Source organism: Pollicipes pollicipes, unplaced genomic scaffold (assembly GCF_011947565.3).
Source record: "Pollicipes pollicipes isolate AB1234 unplaced genomic scaffold, Ppol_2.1 Scaffold_3087;HRSCAF=3621_pilon_pilon_pilon, whole genome shotgun sequence".
NCBI lineage: Eukaryota > Metazoa > Arthropoda > Thecostraca > Pollicipedomorpha > Pollicipedidae > Pollicipes > Pollicipes pollicipes.
The window spans coordinates 5,391,604-5,410,199 of NW_023596225.1; the positions used below are offsets into that span (position 1 = coordinate 5,391,604).

The following is an 18,596-nucleotide window of genomic DNA, read 5'->3' on the forward strand; positions in this document are numbered from 1 at the left end:
TATGTTCAGGGGCCCCAATCACTGTTTCGGGGACCCAGACCTATGCAAATCGTGGCTGTCGGTCTTGCTCCTGCCTGGGAAATGGGCCCCGGGTTCAGACTGACAGGGAGCCAACTGTTCGGTCTTCGTGGTCTCTGGCCGACTTAGACACACGCATTGTCCTCAAATGGTGCAATAGGGCCTTTGACAAATGTTTAAGGTCCGACCCTGTCACAGCCAGTCCTTCGGGCCCCTTTAATGTCCAACCGGGTCTTTGATAGTCGCTGCCGTTGGGCTACTCGGGCCCCTCTTCCAGCCTCATTAAACACTGTGCTTGATCGGCTCGGGACCCTTGCAAGCCCAGGACTCTCCGTTAGGTGTTGTGGGCTCCTGACGGATACAAGGGCTCCGACCAGTGTAAGCCACTGGCCTCAGCTTTATAGTTGATTGGGAGATGGGCTCTCAAGCTCATACCGACACGGAGCCGACTGTGCGATAGTGGAGGTGCCTGACCGACGTATAGACTCATATCGCCTTCCTGATCCCTGATTGGCACAAAGGGCCCTCTGAATGGCATTTGAGGGTCCTTTCCCGCAGGCTGGGCCCCTGAATAAGACTCCGACCAGCCCTTTGTGCCCTTAGACTCATCAATCGAGCCCTTGATCGTCGGACCCGGTGGGCCCTCCAGGCTCTTCAGGCCTCCTCGAACACTGCCTCTGGCCAACTCGGAGCCTCTTGACAACACAGTGCCCTGTTAGGCGCTGTGGAGCCTTGACCAATGCAAATCGCTGACTCTGGCTTTGTCCCTGCTTGGAAAATGGCGCTCTGGCCCATACTGCCAAGGAGCCGACTGTGCGTAACTAGCGGTGTCGGGCCGAAATAGAAGTCCTCATCGACTCAGGGGCCCTGATCGGCGCGCATAACCCTTTGGCTAGCATTGGAGTGCCCGGCCTTGAGAGCCGGGACCACTAAATACGATCTCCAACCCACCTTTTGGGCCCTTTGGGCCCTCAAATTGGGTCCTTAATGATAGGTCTCGAGGGGCCCTTCGGGCTCCCCGGAGCCTAAGGAGGGAGGGACACATGCTCCCGTGCCCTCCCCCCCACCTGCCTGCTTACTGCCCGTAAGATAAATCGAACGGTGTTCGATCCAACATTGCGAAAAATCCTCCAGTTCGATTTGTTTGATTCAGTTTGTTGGTATACGGCATGTGCCCCAAACGAAAATATGTCCACATTCCAGGCGTATCACATTTCTATCTGCCCGTAAACCAAGGATATTCAAAAACACACACACACACACACACACACACACGCACGCACGCACACACACACACACACACACACACACACACACACACACACACACACACACACACACACACACACACACACACACACACACACACACACACACACACACACACACACACGCCTATACCTGCGAGCCATGAGAACCTGGGAGCCCGGCATCCCTCCGATAATAGAGGACCACTAGATGACGACAAGTTGGTGGTTTATTATGAATAGATCAGCTACCTAGCGACTCAAACATGTATTAGGATATTTTCTCATGAAAGAATTCAACAATGGATTTGGCGAGGAAACTTCACCCCGAAGGCCGACGCGATGGAAAAGGAATTTGTGTGCGCTGTCAGCATATGCATCATAGCCATGTTGTAAATGCATACTTGGAGCATTTGCTAAACCAAAATTAGGGTTGGGTCAGCGCCGAACACTCATTGTTTTGTTTTTTCAAGCCACTCTCCAGACTTACGACGCGACGGGTTCGCTGCTAGCGATCGTAAATGAGGCTAATCTTTGGATCAATCACGACCACAGGCGGCTGCCTGAGTGATCAATGGCATTGTTAACTCCCAAAAACCTTCGCCCAATGCACTGTTGCGATTAAAATTTTCTGACGCTTAATAATGTCGATCAAGGTTCATGGGCAGTTGGAAGCGTGATGCTCTCGTCACGTGTTTATGACGACATACGTATATGTGATAGGCTGTAACTGCATAGTTTGCACAAATCCACGTAAGTCAAGCTCAGGAAAGATAATTTTCAGGGCATGGGTGCGAACGTCACTGCATGGTCATAAATAAATCTGGGTGCCTCAGTTTAAACTCGACACAAATATGAAACAGTTCCTTTGGTGATTTCGCGTTTTCGATGAGTCTTACCCTGGGAATTTTGCCTTGGGTGGTCGGAAAGCGGCCGTCTCGCGGTGGCGGCCATAAATCGGCACATAATCCGGTGGTGGTGATACCAAAAACAAACATTGCGCAGGAACAAACAGCGTTGCCGTTTAATTAAATGAGACAAAGTGATGATGGATGGGCCAGCGCGTTTGTGCAGGGAGCCGGCCCCCGGGCGATAATTTGGTGTGTGCACCGAGATTAGGCGGGCAAACTGAGCTGGCGGTCAACACCTTATGAAAGCCACCTGTCACACGCCACCCGGCATGTGTTTACCAGTACTGCCACCAGGTGGCAAGGAGCCTATCGGCCGCGATTGCTGCTCCAAGGTCGCATCGCCTAACAGACAGCGGATGACGTCACTCTAAGTTCAGTTCGTCGGATGTGAGGGTTATTCGACTACCGCGTTCTGTGAGAGGTCTTCAGTTTGATAAGCTATGCTCGGCTCGGCCAAGTTGCAACGGCTCTGCTAAGCAGTGCGCACTAGAGTAGTGATCGTCTTTACTGCAATGAATAACGAATACAATTACTTATCGTCTTGTTAGATATCATCTTGTAGGAACACTGTGACTCGGCCGGATCGCGCCCATAGCTCACCCATTGCACGCACAATTGATATTTTGAAGCGGCAAACTTCGCCGGCTTCCACTCCCGCGTTACGGAGCTGATGCCATCGAAGCTGTTCGCCATTTATAAATGTTTTTTTGGCTGCCGGCAGAACGTTCTCCACTAATTTCCGATAGAGTGGAACAGCTCTGGCTTACATATTTGACGTTTATAAAGGAGTACAGGTAAAAGTAGTTACACAGGCGCTACCCACCTTCACACAAAGCCAAAAGGTAGTTGACACCATCGTGATCGGCCGGCTACTTCAAAATTATAGGCTGTTGTAATGAGTGGCATGTTGCCAAGGTTTGTTAGGGCCCAATGTGAATCTAACGACAAAAGGTATAAAGCCACCAATTTTCCTAGAATTTTGCTGCTCTGGTTTCCCTTACATAACCGCGTTTTGGGCCTGGTTTGATATTCAGTTGCATGTTTTGCAGCATGGATTGTGATGAAGACTTCTTCTTCAAATAAAGCCTGGATTGGTGACTGAGCTAGCACATTACCTAGTTCGAAGAAATAAAGACTATCAAAGATGTTAGACTGTCATCTAACTAGACTATCAAAGATGCATCATTGGAGATGACGGTCGACATGCCGTACGCCATCTTCCCGCGATTGTCCGGGCCCGTGCTCGCCTTTCTTTTAATGACATCAGTGCGATGTTTTTCAAGGACCTCTTTGACATAACGAGTTGTGTTGCGCCTGTCTCTGGATCATCACGTGCCGTTCTGTAAGACCCAGAGTGCTCATTGACCCCTGGTGCACTGATTTACCCCCAGTACATTCGTGCATTCATTGGCCTTTTGAAACCTCCTCTCAAGGCAGCAAGCTGCTACTTCCGTCATGTTCTTAGCCCACAAGCATGGGTGTCGATTTGCATTCTTTTGTGAGGGCCCCTCCCCCCCAATGTTGAGTTAGGCCCAAAATGTTGGCTTGCCTCCGCAATGCTTTGGGGTGGAATATTACAAAAGCATAGGTAAAAGATAACCAACACACAAAGACTGCCATCTTTGATCTCTCTGAGTGGTGGCGTCGCTATGAAAGATGCAGCGGAGCAGGTTAGTCCCCGCAACCTCAAAATTGTTTCCGCAAATGATGGGTAACTTTAGAAAATTAGGGTTAAAATATCTTGTATGCGACGTGTTGTTTTTGTTTGTCAAACATAACCCCACACACTTATTCCCGCAACCCAAGCATTATATTGACGCCACGGATTTCCTGGCCTCTTGGAGACTTTTATGCCAAGCGTCATTTTGTCTGATACCAGTGGAGGGCTACGATCCTAACATCGTTTTATTGAAACCCCACTTACTGCACTGTACGGTCGGTCTCATGAGAAAATAAAATGATGTAACGGAATGTTATTATTAGTGCGGCACCGTTACTTCAAAACATCGGTTCAGTTATGGAATGGGATCTACAATACACACGACAGAAAACAAAAATTTTACTTGAACAGATTTTGAATTGGATTCCGTGCTGAAAACACTTATTGGCTGCATTCCGAACCACCATCCTTTTATTGTAATGACGGTCCAGCAGATCCATTCTGCCTCGGGCCCTTAATGAAATAGCACGAAAGAACCTGTACTCTGTCGTGCAATTACACGTTCTTCGCCCCCTGTTATCGGGCTGACGCTGTCTAGCCGGCAGCCAGATGGCCCTCTTCGGCGAGCCATATGCAAACACTTGTTCTGGAAGGCGAACTCTCCACTACGCGTTTCGTCATATCATAAATGTGGTCAGCGTAACTTCAGTTGGCCTCAACTCTACCAAAGTTAGGCCTCGTCAACGACGATGTTGTGCCTTGGCGGCAGTATAGTTTTTTTGCGAGCATTTTGAGAGATGCAGCCAACAGGTTCGTAGAAAGGCAATGCCTAGTAACTGCCACATCACCAAACTTTTTCCAAGGATTTTACATGTGACCTAGAAATCAGCTATGGAAATTTGAGCGCCGATAAATGTTTACCATCATTAATGATAGCGTTGAAATTGTTTTTATGCATGTTTACACCTATACGTGCCCTACACTTCTTTGCCTTCAAAATACAGGAAAAGTTGCATTTCATACGAAATCCTGTGGCCATCATGTTTGCAGATGTTTAGCTGCGTTCTTTTACAACTTCCACGGATTTCACCAATTTGGGTTAAAAAAAACTTTCAAACTGCGAAGGAGAAGTGCATTACCGTGTGCAGGAGAAAATGTTGCCATTTTATGGTGCGCAACCGTACGCATTTAAGTGAAACTTATGTAGTAGGCTGCTTTGTTAAACTGACATGAACTTACGCTGTCTTATAAAATATTACATGCACCTATTTCATGGACATTTAAGATCGCCTCAGACGCTGTCCGGACCTCAATACATTATATGAGAATAATAAAAAAACAAGAAATGGAAAAAGAGAACCAGAAACACCAAATTAAAAGCGTGGGAAGACCTGGGTATGAAATCACTTGTGTTAAATTTTGAGATAGGCCAGGTCAACAATTTGACATGCGCACGGATAGCCGGCTGATTGCGACGCGCTCGGTAGGAGGGGGGGGGGGGGGCAGGTCCATTGGGCCCCCGAGATAAAAAGTAAAAGAACCAAAAGCACTCAATTTAAAAGGTATGAAGAACTGCTTATGAGCTCAATTGTGTCAAGTTTTGAAATCAATTAGCCAAATAAGGTCAAATTCCAGACCGGCATCTGAAGTGTCTCCAGACCTCCTCATGCAACTGCCTTAACCCTAGGAACTTGCTCCAAGCAAAATTTCGCTGGTGTTTATTTTAGGTCACACCGGCCGGAACGGCCGCGCCGCCCCCGTGGGGAAAACGACTGATTAGTGTCATTTTAGGTCAGTGACCTCCACTGCCCCGCAGGAAGTCCAGATATGATGTTCATTGACGTCCTTGTCATCAAGATATTCAAAAAGGAGCATCAAAATCTGCCGCTTACAGCACGTTCTTCAGTGAAAAAGCAGTTTAGTTTTGACCTCGGTCCGACCTTTTACTGACCAAAGTTCGATGAAATAGGTCGCAATACTAACCTTATTTGACTAACCGTCAAAGAAACTATCTCAGAGGCTTATGGCTTCGTTTAAAGGGAGTGTCTGACTTTAAGGGACACTCTAGTGAAACCTCAGGGCTAGATGCGTCTAATGATAGCACTTGGTAGTGCCACTGCAGCAACGCCAATACATGATAATGATATTAATTTGCATTATTTCCAATGCTCAGAATCTTAACGTTTTCCTCGCTGACATCAAGCATTACAGCTCTGTATCTGGAACCAGTTCACACAATGTGGGTGTTTTAGGCTTTCATAATGCACCCTGCCGCCGCGCCGCGCGCGCCCTCCACCCCCCCCCCCCCCCCCTCTCGCTCACGTAAACGCCGGGGATACTGGCGCTGCTGCGCAGCCGACGAGGATGAACCAGATAATGTTACGAAACAGTTAGACCCGTCCGATAAGCATCATGTTCCGTACATTGCCGTCTCATGCTGTCCTGTTCCGACCTGTTATCCCCGGTTTTGTCTGGTTCTGTCTGGTCCTGTCTGGTCCGGTTTTGTTCGGTCCGGTTTCTTCCGACCTCGTCCGATGACATCCGATACTGTTTGATCGCGTCCGGTCCCGCGTCGTCCCGTCTGATGGCCTCCAGTTTGATCCGGTTCGGTCCCATCTGGCCTCGTCCGGTTCCATCCGATCCAGTTCGATGCCGTCTGTTCTCGTTCGGTCCCTTCTGGAGTGATCTGGTCCCGTCCCGTACCGTCCCACCAGTCTCCCCCGTGGCCACGTCTTCTCTCTCTCTCTCTCTCTCTCTCTCTCTCTCTCTCTCTCTCTCTCTCTCTCTCTCTCTCTCTCTCTCTCTCTCTCTCTCTCTCTCTCTATCTCCTCTCTCTCTCTCTCTCTCTCTCTCTCTCTCCTCTCTCTCTCTCTCTCTCTCTCTCTCTCTCTCCTCTCTCTCTCTCTCTCTCTCCTCTTCCTCTCTCTCCTCTCGCTCTCTCTCTCTCTCTCTCTCTCTCTCTCTCTCTCTCTCTCTCTCTCTCTCTCTCTCATCAAGTACAAACAATACGTTCCTCCACAGGTGACAACTTAAATACATCACAATTATCTCACCGTGCTTTGCCATGAAAAGCATTGCACGATCTTCTTCGACTTTTAAAAACTGGATCACGCTTGCGAAAACAACGTCACCTGCTTTGCGTTCATTAGAATGTAAATTGTGCGGACATGAAAAGGCAAAGCGCAACTGCACTCATGCATCTGATAATAGAGAGACATTAGCTTTGTACTGTTACGGCCTTTGTCTTTGACAAATCCCGTGATCTACCGCGGGAGAGGCGAGATGCCAGTGAACGGTATGCCAGCCGATGCTGCCCACACCATGTCCAAAACTAGCCCACATGCCTGCAGTCTGTCCAGGCGGGGCCTCGAGTGAGAGCTCGCCGTCGCGGCCAGCCGGCCGACGCGCGCCGCGTGGCCGCCATCGCCGCGATAGCTCCCCTCGGGTGAGCCGGCCAGGGCGGCGCTAACGAGTTCGGCGCCGCTGCAGTCCGTTCAATTAGCGCCGCCGGCCCTAATGGATCTCAGGACACCGGTTTAATCTTGCGCTAATTGCTCCCACCAATGAATCGTTAGCTGCAGTATTGGCCATGATTAAAGCTCGTCTAGGCAGAGGCAGTCAGCTCTGGTGAGAGACGAGCTGCAGTGAACCCTTGCAGTGGTGACGGCGACCTGTAGACAGAGAAGTGATGCGCGCCGTTTCATGGATGCTGAAATGGTGGAAGAAGAAACATCTAGAATGGAACACTCTAGATGCCAATATCGCGCGGCCCGCCCCGCCGCCGCCAGCTGGGCATCCACCCCGCAAACGCCCGCTGTGTTGCAATGCTGCCCCTCCATTAACCCGTGAGTACTAAGTTATCTGCATCCTCCATTTTATAATTTATTTTTAACTTCAAATCTGTACATTAAGAAGGGCATTCCATCAAAGGGCAACCAAAAGTTTTGGAAAATAAAACGTTATTTTTAATCCCATACGGGTTGATGCTTAGGGCTGTCCTAAGCCTGGCGGCCAGCTGTGACAGATGTCCGAGAAACGGTTTCCAAGATGACGTCTCGCACAATTTGCATAGGCCACATTAAAATACTTTTGTAGCAGTCTGCCGTTTATTAACTATCAGGCCAGTTAGGTTCCGTTGTCGGAACCCATCTGGTCTGGTAGTTATATGGGTTATAAACCCCCATGTCGTTGAAGACACCATGTGCCAAAAAATGTGTCTGGTGTGCGTCAATACAATTCGTTACATCACCGAGCAGCAGTTCCCCTACAACCAGTGCAAGCCATTAAGTACAAGTTTCGGAAACGATTTGGTTATGTGGTAAACTGGATTTGTCTTTTCTGCCAGTGCTGACCATTTAAGGGCTTTGAGATGAAGGAGAATCGGTAACGGTGGCAGGACTTCATGCGCCTATGGACCCATCCGCCGAGACTAGCCCGCCTCCGCAGAATGTGGGCTTGGCGCTCGGATGGTGGTCCCTACCAGAGGGCACTTCGGCCTGCTCGTGGTTGGCGTATATAGCGTGCCCCGAATGTGCGTGGTGTCGTGAGGATGCGGGACAAAGCAAAACATATGATAAAGGGCGTATGGATTCGAAAATGTACCACGTGCTGCGCTTCAATAAACAGGAATTTAGGGAGGGTTGCTGGTTATGACGGAAATGAGACTAGGAACCGAATAACTTCAGAAGAGTGCAACCACGAGGTACCTGAATGCCCATCAAAAAATAGAATCGAGAACAAATATACAAGAACATCACAACAAATGGTCAAATCCCGCACAAAAACGATATTCTGGTTCAACAAACACCAACCAGTTAACAAGCCACCTATTGACAAGTTGAAGTACTATATACGTGAGTCAGAGTCCGCTTCAGTGACTATTCTGACGCGGGCAGTCTGGCAGCGACTCTGACGTCATGCAAAGGTTTCATGACGTAATCAAAGATAACGTATTGATAGCATATAGTAACCAAATAAGAAGCGTGTGCGTGTGCGTGTGTGTGTGTGTGTGTGTGTGTCCAGATTTATCGGCGAGACGTACAATGCAGACGGCCGCACTGTTGGCGGTCACGTTTACGTATACCACGGGTGCGACCTTTGTGACGTTCCACGGCACGGCACGCCGCTCCGACGTCGGTGAGGGCCGTAGCGTGTGCAGTTAAAGGGAGCACATACGCAAGTTTCGTAACGATAAAATTTAACGTGAATGGGAGAGGGGAACAGTCAGATCTCATAATTGAAAACTATGTCGCCATAGCTCGAACCGGAATGACCTGAATACGCCCTGCTAACGGGACACTCACTATTTCGCCAATTACACAGAATAGCTCAGGCTGTTTTAAATAGGCTATTCTGCCGATCTTCCGAATAACATTAAGTCACATGGTCAAGAAGTGCATGTAAATATGCTAAAGGTTTCATTTCATTTCATGTGGCGTAGCGTAGGAAGCATGCATTGTAGGTGAGACTGTGAGAGTCAAAACATCGGTCTATCGCCGTCCATTTGCATTTTCGCAGTATCATCCATCGTTTTTCCATCGCTTCCATCGGCATATGTCGATGCAGTGTAAGAACGTCACTTGGTGCGACGATTGACGAGGCTCAGATATGCGACTAGATAACGGGACGGAACAACGAATGTGACACCTTGAGCGATGGTGTGTCATATAAACTAAAAAAGCGAGTGAAGGTATACCTGTCCTCAGCGGTGTGCAAGCGTGGCCAGTTGTATGTGACAATGTCGTTCGTTGGGGAGTTCAGTGCAACATAAGTGCTGATCCTAAAAACGCACACGCGCAACGTCGTGCAACGTCAACAACGTCGTGCAACGTTAACGTCTTATTGGCGGGGTGCTGCAACAGACTGTGGCCGTGGCGGCTCGTGTATCAAAGATATGCACCACTTTGTTTGTGCACCACCGCAGTGAACCACGGATGGGACTGTACGTGCGAGGTAGGTGTGTCGCGACTAGCAGTAACTGTGTGGGCATAGTGTCTATGAGCCACCGCTGCGACTGCGTGACCGTTGAAGCGTAGGCATAGTGCCTATGAGCCACCGTCGACTGCGTGACCGTTGAAACGTAGGCATAGTGTCTATGAGCCACCGCTGCGACTGCGTGACCGTTGAAACGTAGGCATAGTGTCTATGAGCCACCGTCGACTGCGTGACGGCCTCTGTCTATATTGTGGCCGTAGGGGACTGTCTGCGCTGGACGTATTGTAAGAGGAACTGTCTAGCATTACAATGATTCGCTGATCTAATATCACGGCGGTTCTGTGCGGTTTTGGTCGAACACTGCTCCAGTTGTACATGTTTTGTATTAGTAGCTGTGGCGATCAGTGTTTACTGCACATATGGTTACAGGAGCTGCCACTGCCCTGGTTCAAGACATGCAACGGTGGGAAACCGCAGTTTGCGTTGGTCACCGCTCTAGGCGCGCGTGTTTTCGAGGTGGCGAGTTATTCGCATATATATGCATATATATATATATATATATATATATATATATATATATATATATATATATATATATATGAGAGTTCGGCGGTGATTACGCGTTGGTTGTGACCGCAGTAGGCTGACTAGTGTTGGTGAGCTGCTGCTGCGATTGTGCGGAGTCAATGTCGTCGCGGAATACAGATGATATTGCACAGGAACTACCTTATCTGCAATACCTCTTGTCCCCCAACCCAAAGAATGCGTGGCTGACACCAGCGGCGCTATCGCCTCGCGTGCCGAAGCAAAGCAGGTACTGCTTATAGTTACTGAACAGCGAAATTAAGTTGTCTAGAGCAGTTTTACACCTAAAAGCGTACCGAGAATCACAAATGAGCTGGTTCTATCAGACCTGATGCTTGCCTCAATGCCTTCAAATGTGGAGCATCCCTTTAACAGGGTAACGGATTAACACCCACCCGTGACAGCAGGGTAGTACAGTTCATTGGAGCAAGCTGCGTAGTAAAAATGCTCACATTAGCTCACGCATTGGTTTTGAGCATAGTGTTAAGCCGTGCCATCATCCGGCCTCGTTCCATCCTCGATCCTGTAATATCTGCTGACCCCATTCCACGCATCATGCTACGAACGGTTATCACGCCTGCCTCTCGCCCCTCGTCACCCCAGCCCATTGCCCCAATTGCTCGGCGGATGGGACTTCCCTATCATGACGGATGAGAACGAACGGTAACGGGGCAGACAGGCGCTGTTCGAGAGGATGGTCCCCGGGGGTCGCTCCTCGCTGCCGCCTCTGTCCCCAGACGGCCCTGCGGCCTATGGCTTGGCAAAATCCGACCCCAGACGATCTACATCCCGTGCGCTTATGGAGAAATAAGACCCCAAACACATATGAGGATAGCAGTACGCCAGATCCAGCCCCGAAAAGCTCAATTGCTTTCACCTCCAGGCTAGGTCAAGGACAAGACAAGCATATGAGTGAGGGCGTGGTTAATCAGTTCTGGAGTGGAGTGTTGCGCGTGCGGAGATAGATGTGCATATGGATGCTGCACGGGGGTATCTACCACCGTCTCAGCCTACCACTGCCGTCCGAACAGCTTTTGCCGGTGCGAATTTGAACGTCGATATCGAAGATAAACACGGTCAGGAATAAATCAGGTGCAGTTAACTTCGGGAGTCACCTATGCGTCGGACCACGTGAATAGTAATTTAAAGGATCAGTGGAGGAAACGGGTGCAGAAAACGGCACAAGGTCGGTTTGATTGGTTTCTTTTACATTTCGGTGAACACTCACAGTGACATTAGAGAAGTTACCTCCTGAAACACTTGACTTGATTTCGGTGAGCAGTCTCAGTGGCGCAAGAGTAGTTATCTCCTGAAACACCTGATTATTTGTTCATGTCATGCGGTCAATCCTGGTTCTGCAATTCAAGTCAGTTGTCAAAATGCAAAAGCCCGCAACGAAGCAATGTATTGGGAAAGCCAGCCATGGCATGTTGAGCAGGATTGTGCAATCTTTGTAGCCTTTTTTTTGCCATTTCCAGTCCCCACGCCCCTGGCTTAAGCAGAATGAAGATCATCCACCACAGTATGTGGCCTAGTTAGCCATTCTGGTGCACTGTAATAGCAAAACAAAAGTAATGCAATCACAACACGAGCGCACTAACTCAATTCAGCAAACCAATTTTTTTTATCAATCTGCAGTGAGCCTTTTTTTACAAAGGCCCCCCAAAACGCAAAACCCACTAGAATACAAAGCGGCTCCGGAGGGTGATAAAAGAGAATGTATCTCCATCGCAGCGATACGCCGCGCCACCTCCGTCCTGCTTTAGTCGGTCTCCACTGCACGGCTGCTAAAATGTCGGTCAAGCTTATTACCAATAACCTGGTACGTAATATGTGTGACGCCGCCGATGAACTTGTTTGGCGATTGCAGCTAACCATTTCGCACCATATTTCGGTGATATGGTGCGACCTGCTGACTGACGGTTCCCGCGGTACGGTGCTGCAGCGGCTCGGCGGAGTCACAATGTTTTAGGCAGTTTGAAGCATCACAGGTACCCTAGGTGTTTCACTTGTGCATGTTTGGATTGCAGCTGTTTCTCGCTCGGTAAGATATTACTTCACGGCCGGTTAAGCTCGCGCAGGACTTCTGTCCTCAAACAACGCTTCAACCTGAACTTCCGCGGCGTAACGCTTGGGCAGGGAAGCTAAGGTCGTTGGTCATGAACCAGTCTAAGGAGATCCATCCCGCCTCTTTTCCACCACCAGTTCCCACCTTTGGTGTCCTACCTGTATCAGCACTTGCACTTCTATTGCGACTGAACTTCCCAGCACACAACAGTGCTACATACAAAAGGCCGCGCGTGAACACTGGTGAGGGCAAGTGTACACTTCCACCCGCTCTTCAGCTTATATGTCACAAGCTCGTTTAAGGCATCAGATTTGCTGCTCTTCCCCATCACGTGGTGTCAGACTAAAGCTTTGCTGATCACCGCACAAAGTAACGCTTTTACATTACATAGTGATCTGTCGATGGAAGCGATGCAAAAAACCATTGGTTGGCACTGCGAAAATGCAAATGGACGGCGATAGACCGCTGTTTTAATGATTACGTAATTGAATGGCGCACTACACTGATAAAATACGTTGGCCGTAAGCAAACAATTCAAAATTATCCTCAGAAAACGGGCAGAAAATGTCTTGATCAGACCAGTTGCAAGAACACGACGTTACAATTATGTCTCCGTCACATCACCGACTGCGCTACAGAGGCCGGGAGTTGTGCCTCGAAAGTGGGAAATTTCACGGCGTCCCGTGCATCCAAATTTTAACCGGGTACGCCGAGGGAGGTTGGCTTTTCCAGACACAAAATGGCCAATAGCGCCGTGCGAGCTGCAAATGTGGTGTGCTAACCTCAGAAGCGCCGCGTCGCCGGCTGCCGCCTGAGTTGTGACGTCACACCGCCTCGGGCGCGTTCAGCGCCAGCAGACTGCTCGGTGAAGATATCTCCCAAATCAGTCGTTGTGGAAAGTTTCAGATGAAAAATTTGTGAGCTGCATCTGCGGATCTACGAGCTAAGAACGTAACCGGAAAACTGGTCACTACTTTTAGGAGAGCCAGAAACGATCGGCCACGTTCCTGTTGAAAACGCGCTTCGGGTGTCCTCTACGTCGTGATTCTGTATAACTCGTTGGTACTGGGCGTTTTCGTAACATTCGCATTAGCCGTCGCCACGCTGCCATCGAAAGGCTGATCGAGGGCAAGCGCCGATCTCGGTGACCGACTAAGGTCTGCTGTGAGCCGGCCCTCGCGCCGCGCTCGGTGCCGCCGCGCCGGGGGCGGGCCGCCACCGGTGCCGCCGCGCCGCCGCCTCGCCGACGCTCTTATCCGGATGAGATCCCGCCGTTGACGATTTAATTCGCTGATTGATGGCCCGAAAACGAGTGGTTGATGTCGGTCCGCCATGATGGCGCCGCGGCTGCCGGCTTCCCGATGGCCGTCGTTAAACCACAAATCCTCCACTCGGGCCGCGCTTCTCCTTACATTTGACGACGCGCCGGGCCATCTGCATGCGATTTGAATGCATTAGCTGGCCGACTGTCGACAGTTGGCGGGCGGCGGGCGGGCGGCGCGGCGCGCGGCCCGATTGGATGGGTCGGTCGCGCCGCCGACGACGCCGACGCCCGCCTAACGCGCCATGAATCATTGGCAATCTTTCCACTCAGATGCCCCGGCCAATCAGCAAAATGGCCTCGGGGGATATTTTTGAGGATCGTTAGCCGCTGCAAACGATGCGCGGCGGTGGAAAGAAGCTCATCTGGATTCGTCGACACGTTGCCGCTCGCTTAAATCATAGCCGGGAGTCGGCGTCGGCACCGCTTTGTTGGTCTCTTGACGGCTGACTGAGGGAGTAGGAACGCGACTGGGCGCAGTTCCGACCAACTTTGCGAAGCCAGTGTTGAACATTGGTGAGCAGCCCTGCCGAACACTTCTTGTGTTGAAAGTTGATGTGCGGGCGTGGGCGACTCCCCGCCATGCTGGGATGCTCAGCTGCTCACACGCATCGTTAAATGTCGTGGAATGCAGGGGCGGCGCCATGGATTTTTAGTTGGGAAAGGGCAGGATTTTCCAGGGGGCCTGCCGAAAAATATGCTTTAGTCTAGCACCAAAAAGTGGCCTGCTTCACAGTGTCGTATTGAAGGGCAGGGGCACCGATGATCTGTGCCCCCTTATCAAATCACTGCATGCATCCTATCCAAGAAAACAATTGTCACCATTTAAAGTATCCAGAATGACGGCGTTTTCATTATCCAGCAAAGGGTCTCACTTTTCTGAAACGGGACCACCTGTTACAGTAAAGGCCTTCCGATGCGTAAAGGGACCTCTTGATTCAGAACGGGATGCTTCTGATTCATGGAGGGGGCCTCGACGTTCAGCCAAGGGGCCTCTTTATCCCAAAACAGGGCATCCTGATTCGGAAAGGCGGCCATCTGATGCATGAGAGGGTCCTCCTGTTCCAGAAAGGGCGATTTCTGAACATAGAAATGCCTCCTTACACAGAACAGAAGCATCCCACTTCGTAACGGGGCTCCATAGGTAAACTTCTATGGGGCCTCCTTTAACATAACGCTGGGCCTTCCAATCTAGAGCATGATCCGTCTTTTTCATGAAAGGTGGCCTCATGAGCCAGAAGCAGTACCATCTTGATGTAGGTAGGGGTTTTGTCACCCCAATTTGTTTTTCTTTAGCACAGTTTTGGGTCCCCCCTAATCTGAATTTTGGTAATCTACGGTCAGCTGCAATACCTTTGGCTTAGGAAAAAGGAGCTTCCTAAAAATTTTGAGGCCGCAAAAACGTGCTTTTGCCCTGTTTCTCCGTAGGGGGAGGGGAGGGGAGGGGCAAAAGCCCTCCTCGAGTATCTGCCCCCTCAAGTATCTGCCTCCTTGATGCTCTCCTACTCGCCCCCCCCCCCCCCCTCTGCATGTTGTCAATACATGCTTGGGATTGACTGATCAAGTAGAAATGGCTAGACTTGTTGGGCTGCGGGGGCCCGGAGCTGGAATTTATCACATTGATTAGAGAACTTCACCCATGGCAGAATCCACCACAAATATGGGATCAATTCAAAATGATTCTTGTTTTTGTATTGACATTTGATCCTCTCAGAATCTGTAGATAAGTAAATGTGCATAACTATAGATGACACGTTACCAGCAATTTCTGGCTAAATCTAATTTTTTACATTTGAGGATGCCGAAACAGGCATCAGATATGATGAAACAAGCTCCTTTATAGCTATTACATAGTGTTTCGGAATGTTTTATAACATCAACGTGCCTGTCCAGAATGTATTCCGGACCTTATGTGTCCATTGCGTGTTTGTCTGTGACCTGTATGTTTCCGAACCAGTGCGGTTTTCAGGTTGATAGCGGGTATGGGTCACCGTTCGAGTCTAGGGCGTCGAGAGCCCCCCTCCCCTCCTGACACTCAGGGGACCCTAAACTGGCAGCCAGCAGGGCCCAGAAACAGTTAGAAGGGCTCTTGGGTAGCGGCTCTTCGGATGAGATCTGCGGAACCAAAATAACGTTACCTGAGTCACTAGTAAGACCCTCAGTGTCCAGGAGGCCCCAAAGATACAACTAAATGGCTCGGAAGAGCAAACGAGCGTTTCAGCGTCCTGCCGGCCCTCAATGTCCAGACGTAGGTGGTGTTGGTGGTGGTCAAAGGGATCCGAGTAATCAGGGTGCACATTGGTGATAGAAGGGACTCTGTGGCGGTTGGTGAATCCCTGAACGGTCATGGGAGAAACCGAGGACTCGGGACCGTTCAATAGTCAGAGCCTCAGAAACCAGAAAGGCTCTGAGCATTGAAACCAGCCCATAAGCGATCAGAGGGCACCCCAAGCCCGCAGAGGGCCCTGAGCGGTCAATGCGATCCGTGTGCGGCCGAGAGGGCCTCGAGTAGCTCCGAGGATCCCCTTAGTGTCTAGAAGTGACCTTAATAGGCTGGAGAGACCCTATGAAGCTATAAGGATTCTCTCCTGATTGCTCTACCTGATACACCTTTAGATGATCTTCATCTTGATACCGATTGATTTACCTGTTCGATCTTAGAATACCTTGCATAACTCGCTCAGACGACTTCGATTGATAATGCTTTGGCGATGCTTTTAATGGCCGTATCTCACGAGGTAGTTTGAGCTGTAAATGTATATTTCAGCTTATCACCACCGTATGTCCAGGTTCACGGAGCACAACACAACAAGACTTATGTTAAGATACAATAAGAGCTCTGAGACGCCAGCAAAGTCGCAGTCACTCGTTGGCCACGTTGAACAATCCTACCATCGGGCATGGGTCGACGACACAAGCACGCTCCCGGCAGCCCGTCCCCTTTCCCCTCTCATTCAAACGGCACCACGATTCCGCCCGGCGTGTCTCGCAGAACACACCACAGAGCAACAATACGTAATACTGCGGCGGCGGCGGCGGAGATGACCGCCTACACCACGTACGGCCGGTACATGAGGTCGGGGTCTCGTGCAAACTTGCCCACGGACAACAAGCTCTCTCCCCGCAGCGGCCCGAAGCTGCACAGGTCCACGGGCGACGTCGGTCCAGCGGCGACGGGCGGCTCTGGCACTGGCTCTGGTTCTGGCTCTGGCTCTGGCTCTGGCTCTGGCTCTAACTCTGGCTCTGGCTCCTGGCCCGCCGCCGGCTCTAGTTCCGGCTTCGGGGCCGGCTTTTCGGAGGCGCCATCACTGTCAGCCGATTCACTGTGCTCGCACACGTCCACCTCCGGGTCCTCGGCGTCGACGGCGCCCGGCGGCGTCTTCTTGGACTTGCCATCCTGCGACGACGCCTTCTTGCTGCGCTTCCACTTCATGCGTCGATTCTGGAACCATATCTTCACCTGGGGCGATGGGGACTGGTCAAGGGTTTATGATGTCTTTTGTACACCGCGCAGCACTATAAAAAAAATGTTTTGTAGGAAATGAAATTTGTGCAGCGAAAAAAACCTGGCAGGCATTGTCTGATCTAAGTGACATATCAATCTGTGAAGATGACTTCACGTTGGCAAAGTCCTGTGCCTGGGGCTTGACTTGTGAAGTCAAGAAATGAAAAAAAATTGAGTCAACAGGAAGGCATATGATTTGGCTAATACCAGGCGGTTCATACCATGAACAGATTTGTAAAATCGTGAACAGTTTCCACGAGTGTTCCGCTCAACCTTCTTGTTCTACGCGTCCCCGAAAAGGTACCACATTTGTTTTGTTTATAACCCCCCCCCCCCCGATTTTGAATCAAGGAAAAAATAAGCGCATTAGTCTATCGCGTGATGCTGGAAAATTCCTCGCATACAAATATGGAGCCATTCCTCAAGCTTGGTGCTGATGAGTGCTCCAGTGCTCCAATCAGTGCTCATTTTCGTTCCACACACCGTGTGTCACGCCTCCTGGCCTCTTGGACCACGCAAGCTCGAACACGACGGCATCCCACCCATGGCGGTGCGGATAGACAAAATACGTTGGCTTGAGACTCATATGCAGGGTATTTCGCTTGAAATGTCAATTTCAAGCATGCAAGTGAAAACACTAAAAATAAGTCGTTCACGCGCTCTCTGGCAAGCAGTCTTGAAGACCTGTGGCCGTTTAGGCTGGTGCCCAACACGACCACTGTGGTCTGTGAGCTAGAGACGTCGGCCTCTTCTCCCTGCACTCAGTAGCTGAAGACACTACTTCTCAAAGATCAGTAAGTGCGCGTAATTAAGTAGTTTCGAAAAGTGTGTTGAAGTTCATGGGGCTATCGTGGAGGTGTTTATCTATGCTGATGAGCAAGGATGAGAAGAACATGTTCAAATGGGTAGCTTTCTGTAATATCAGAAACTGTCAATTAATAATTATTTATTCATATCGCATTAGTTATGAAACTGACATTCCAAATAAGACGCTCAGTAGAAACAAAAGACATAAACGGCACCAAAATAATTCAAATATGTTTTGAATTATAATCCTCCGCTTTGTAACTAACGAATTAATAGGTACATGAATAAAGCGCTGGGACCATGTCGAACGAAAATATTTTTGAAGTCTTTACTCAAGCCGTTCAACCCGTCATGAACAAAAACGTTAACTGTTGATCTCTTCTGAGCTTGCAAGCGGTCTAGGATAGACGTGCTATGGATATAACAATCGTTTTATGCTTTTATGTCGTGTTCTTCAAGCATTGTAGTATCCGCAAGGTTTTCCTCGTCACCGGGAAGTATGCTCTAGAAAATTCATGTAATGTAGCGTGTTAAAGAAAT

At 49.8% G+C, this 18,596-nt stretch overlaps 1 protein-coding gene across 1 annotated transcript in view; it reads right to left on the bottom strand.

The window, feature by feature from the left end:
• Positions 1-16,522: 16,522 nt before the first annotated feature.
• The window catches only part of LOC119090402 (motor neuron and pancreas homeobox protein 1), a gene marked incomplete at its 5' end in the record, with an annotated part of 34,366 nt that continues 32,292 nt past the window's right edge, over positions 16,523-18,596 (bottom strand). Inside the window, one exon of the mRNA XM_037213195.1 lies at positions 16,523-17,204. Within this exon, the coding sequence (XP_037069090.1) occupies positions 16,794-17,204 (411 nt within the window). The remainder of the gene's footprint in view (positions 17,205-18,596) is intronic.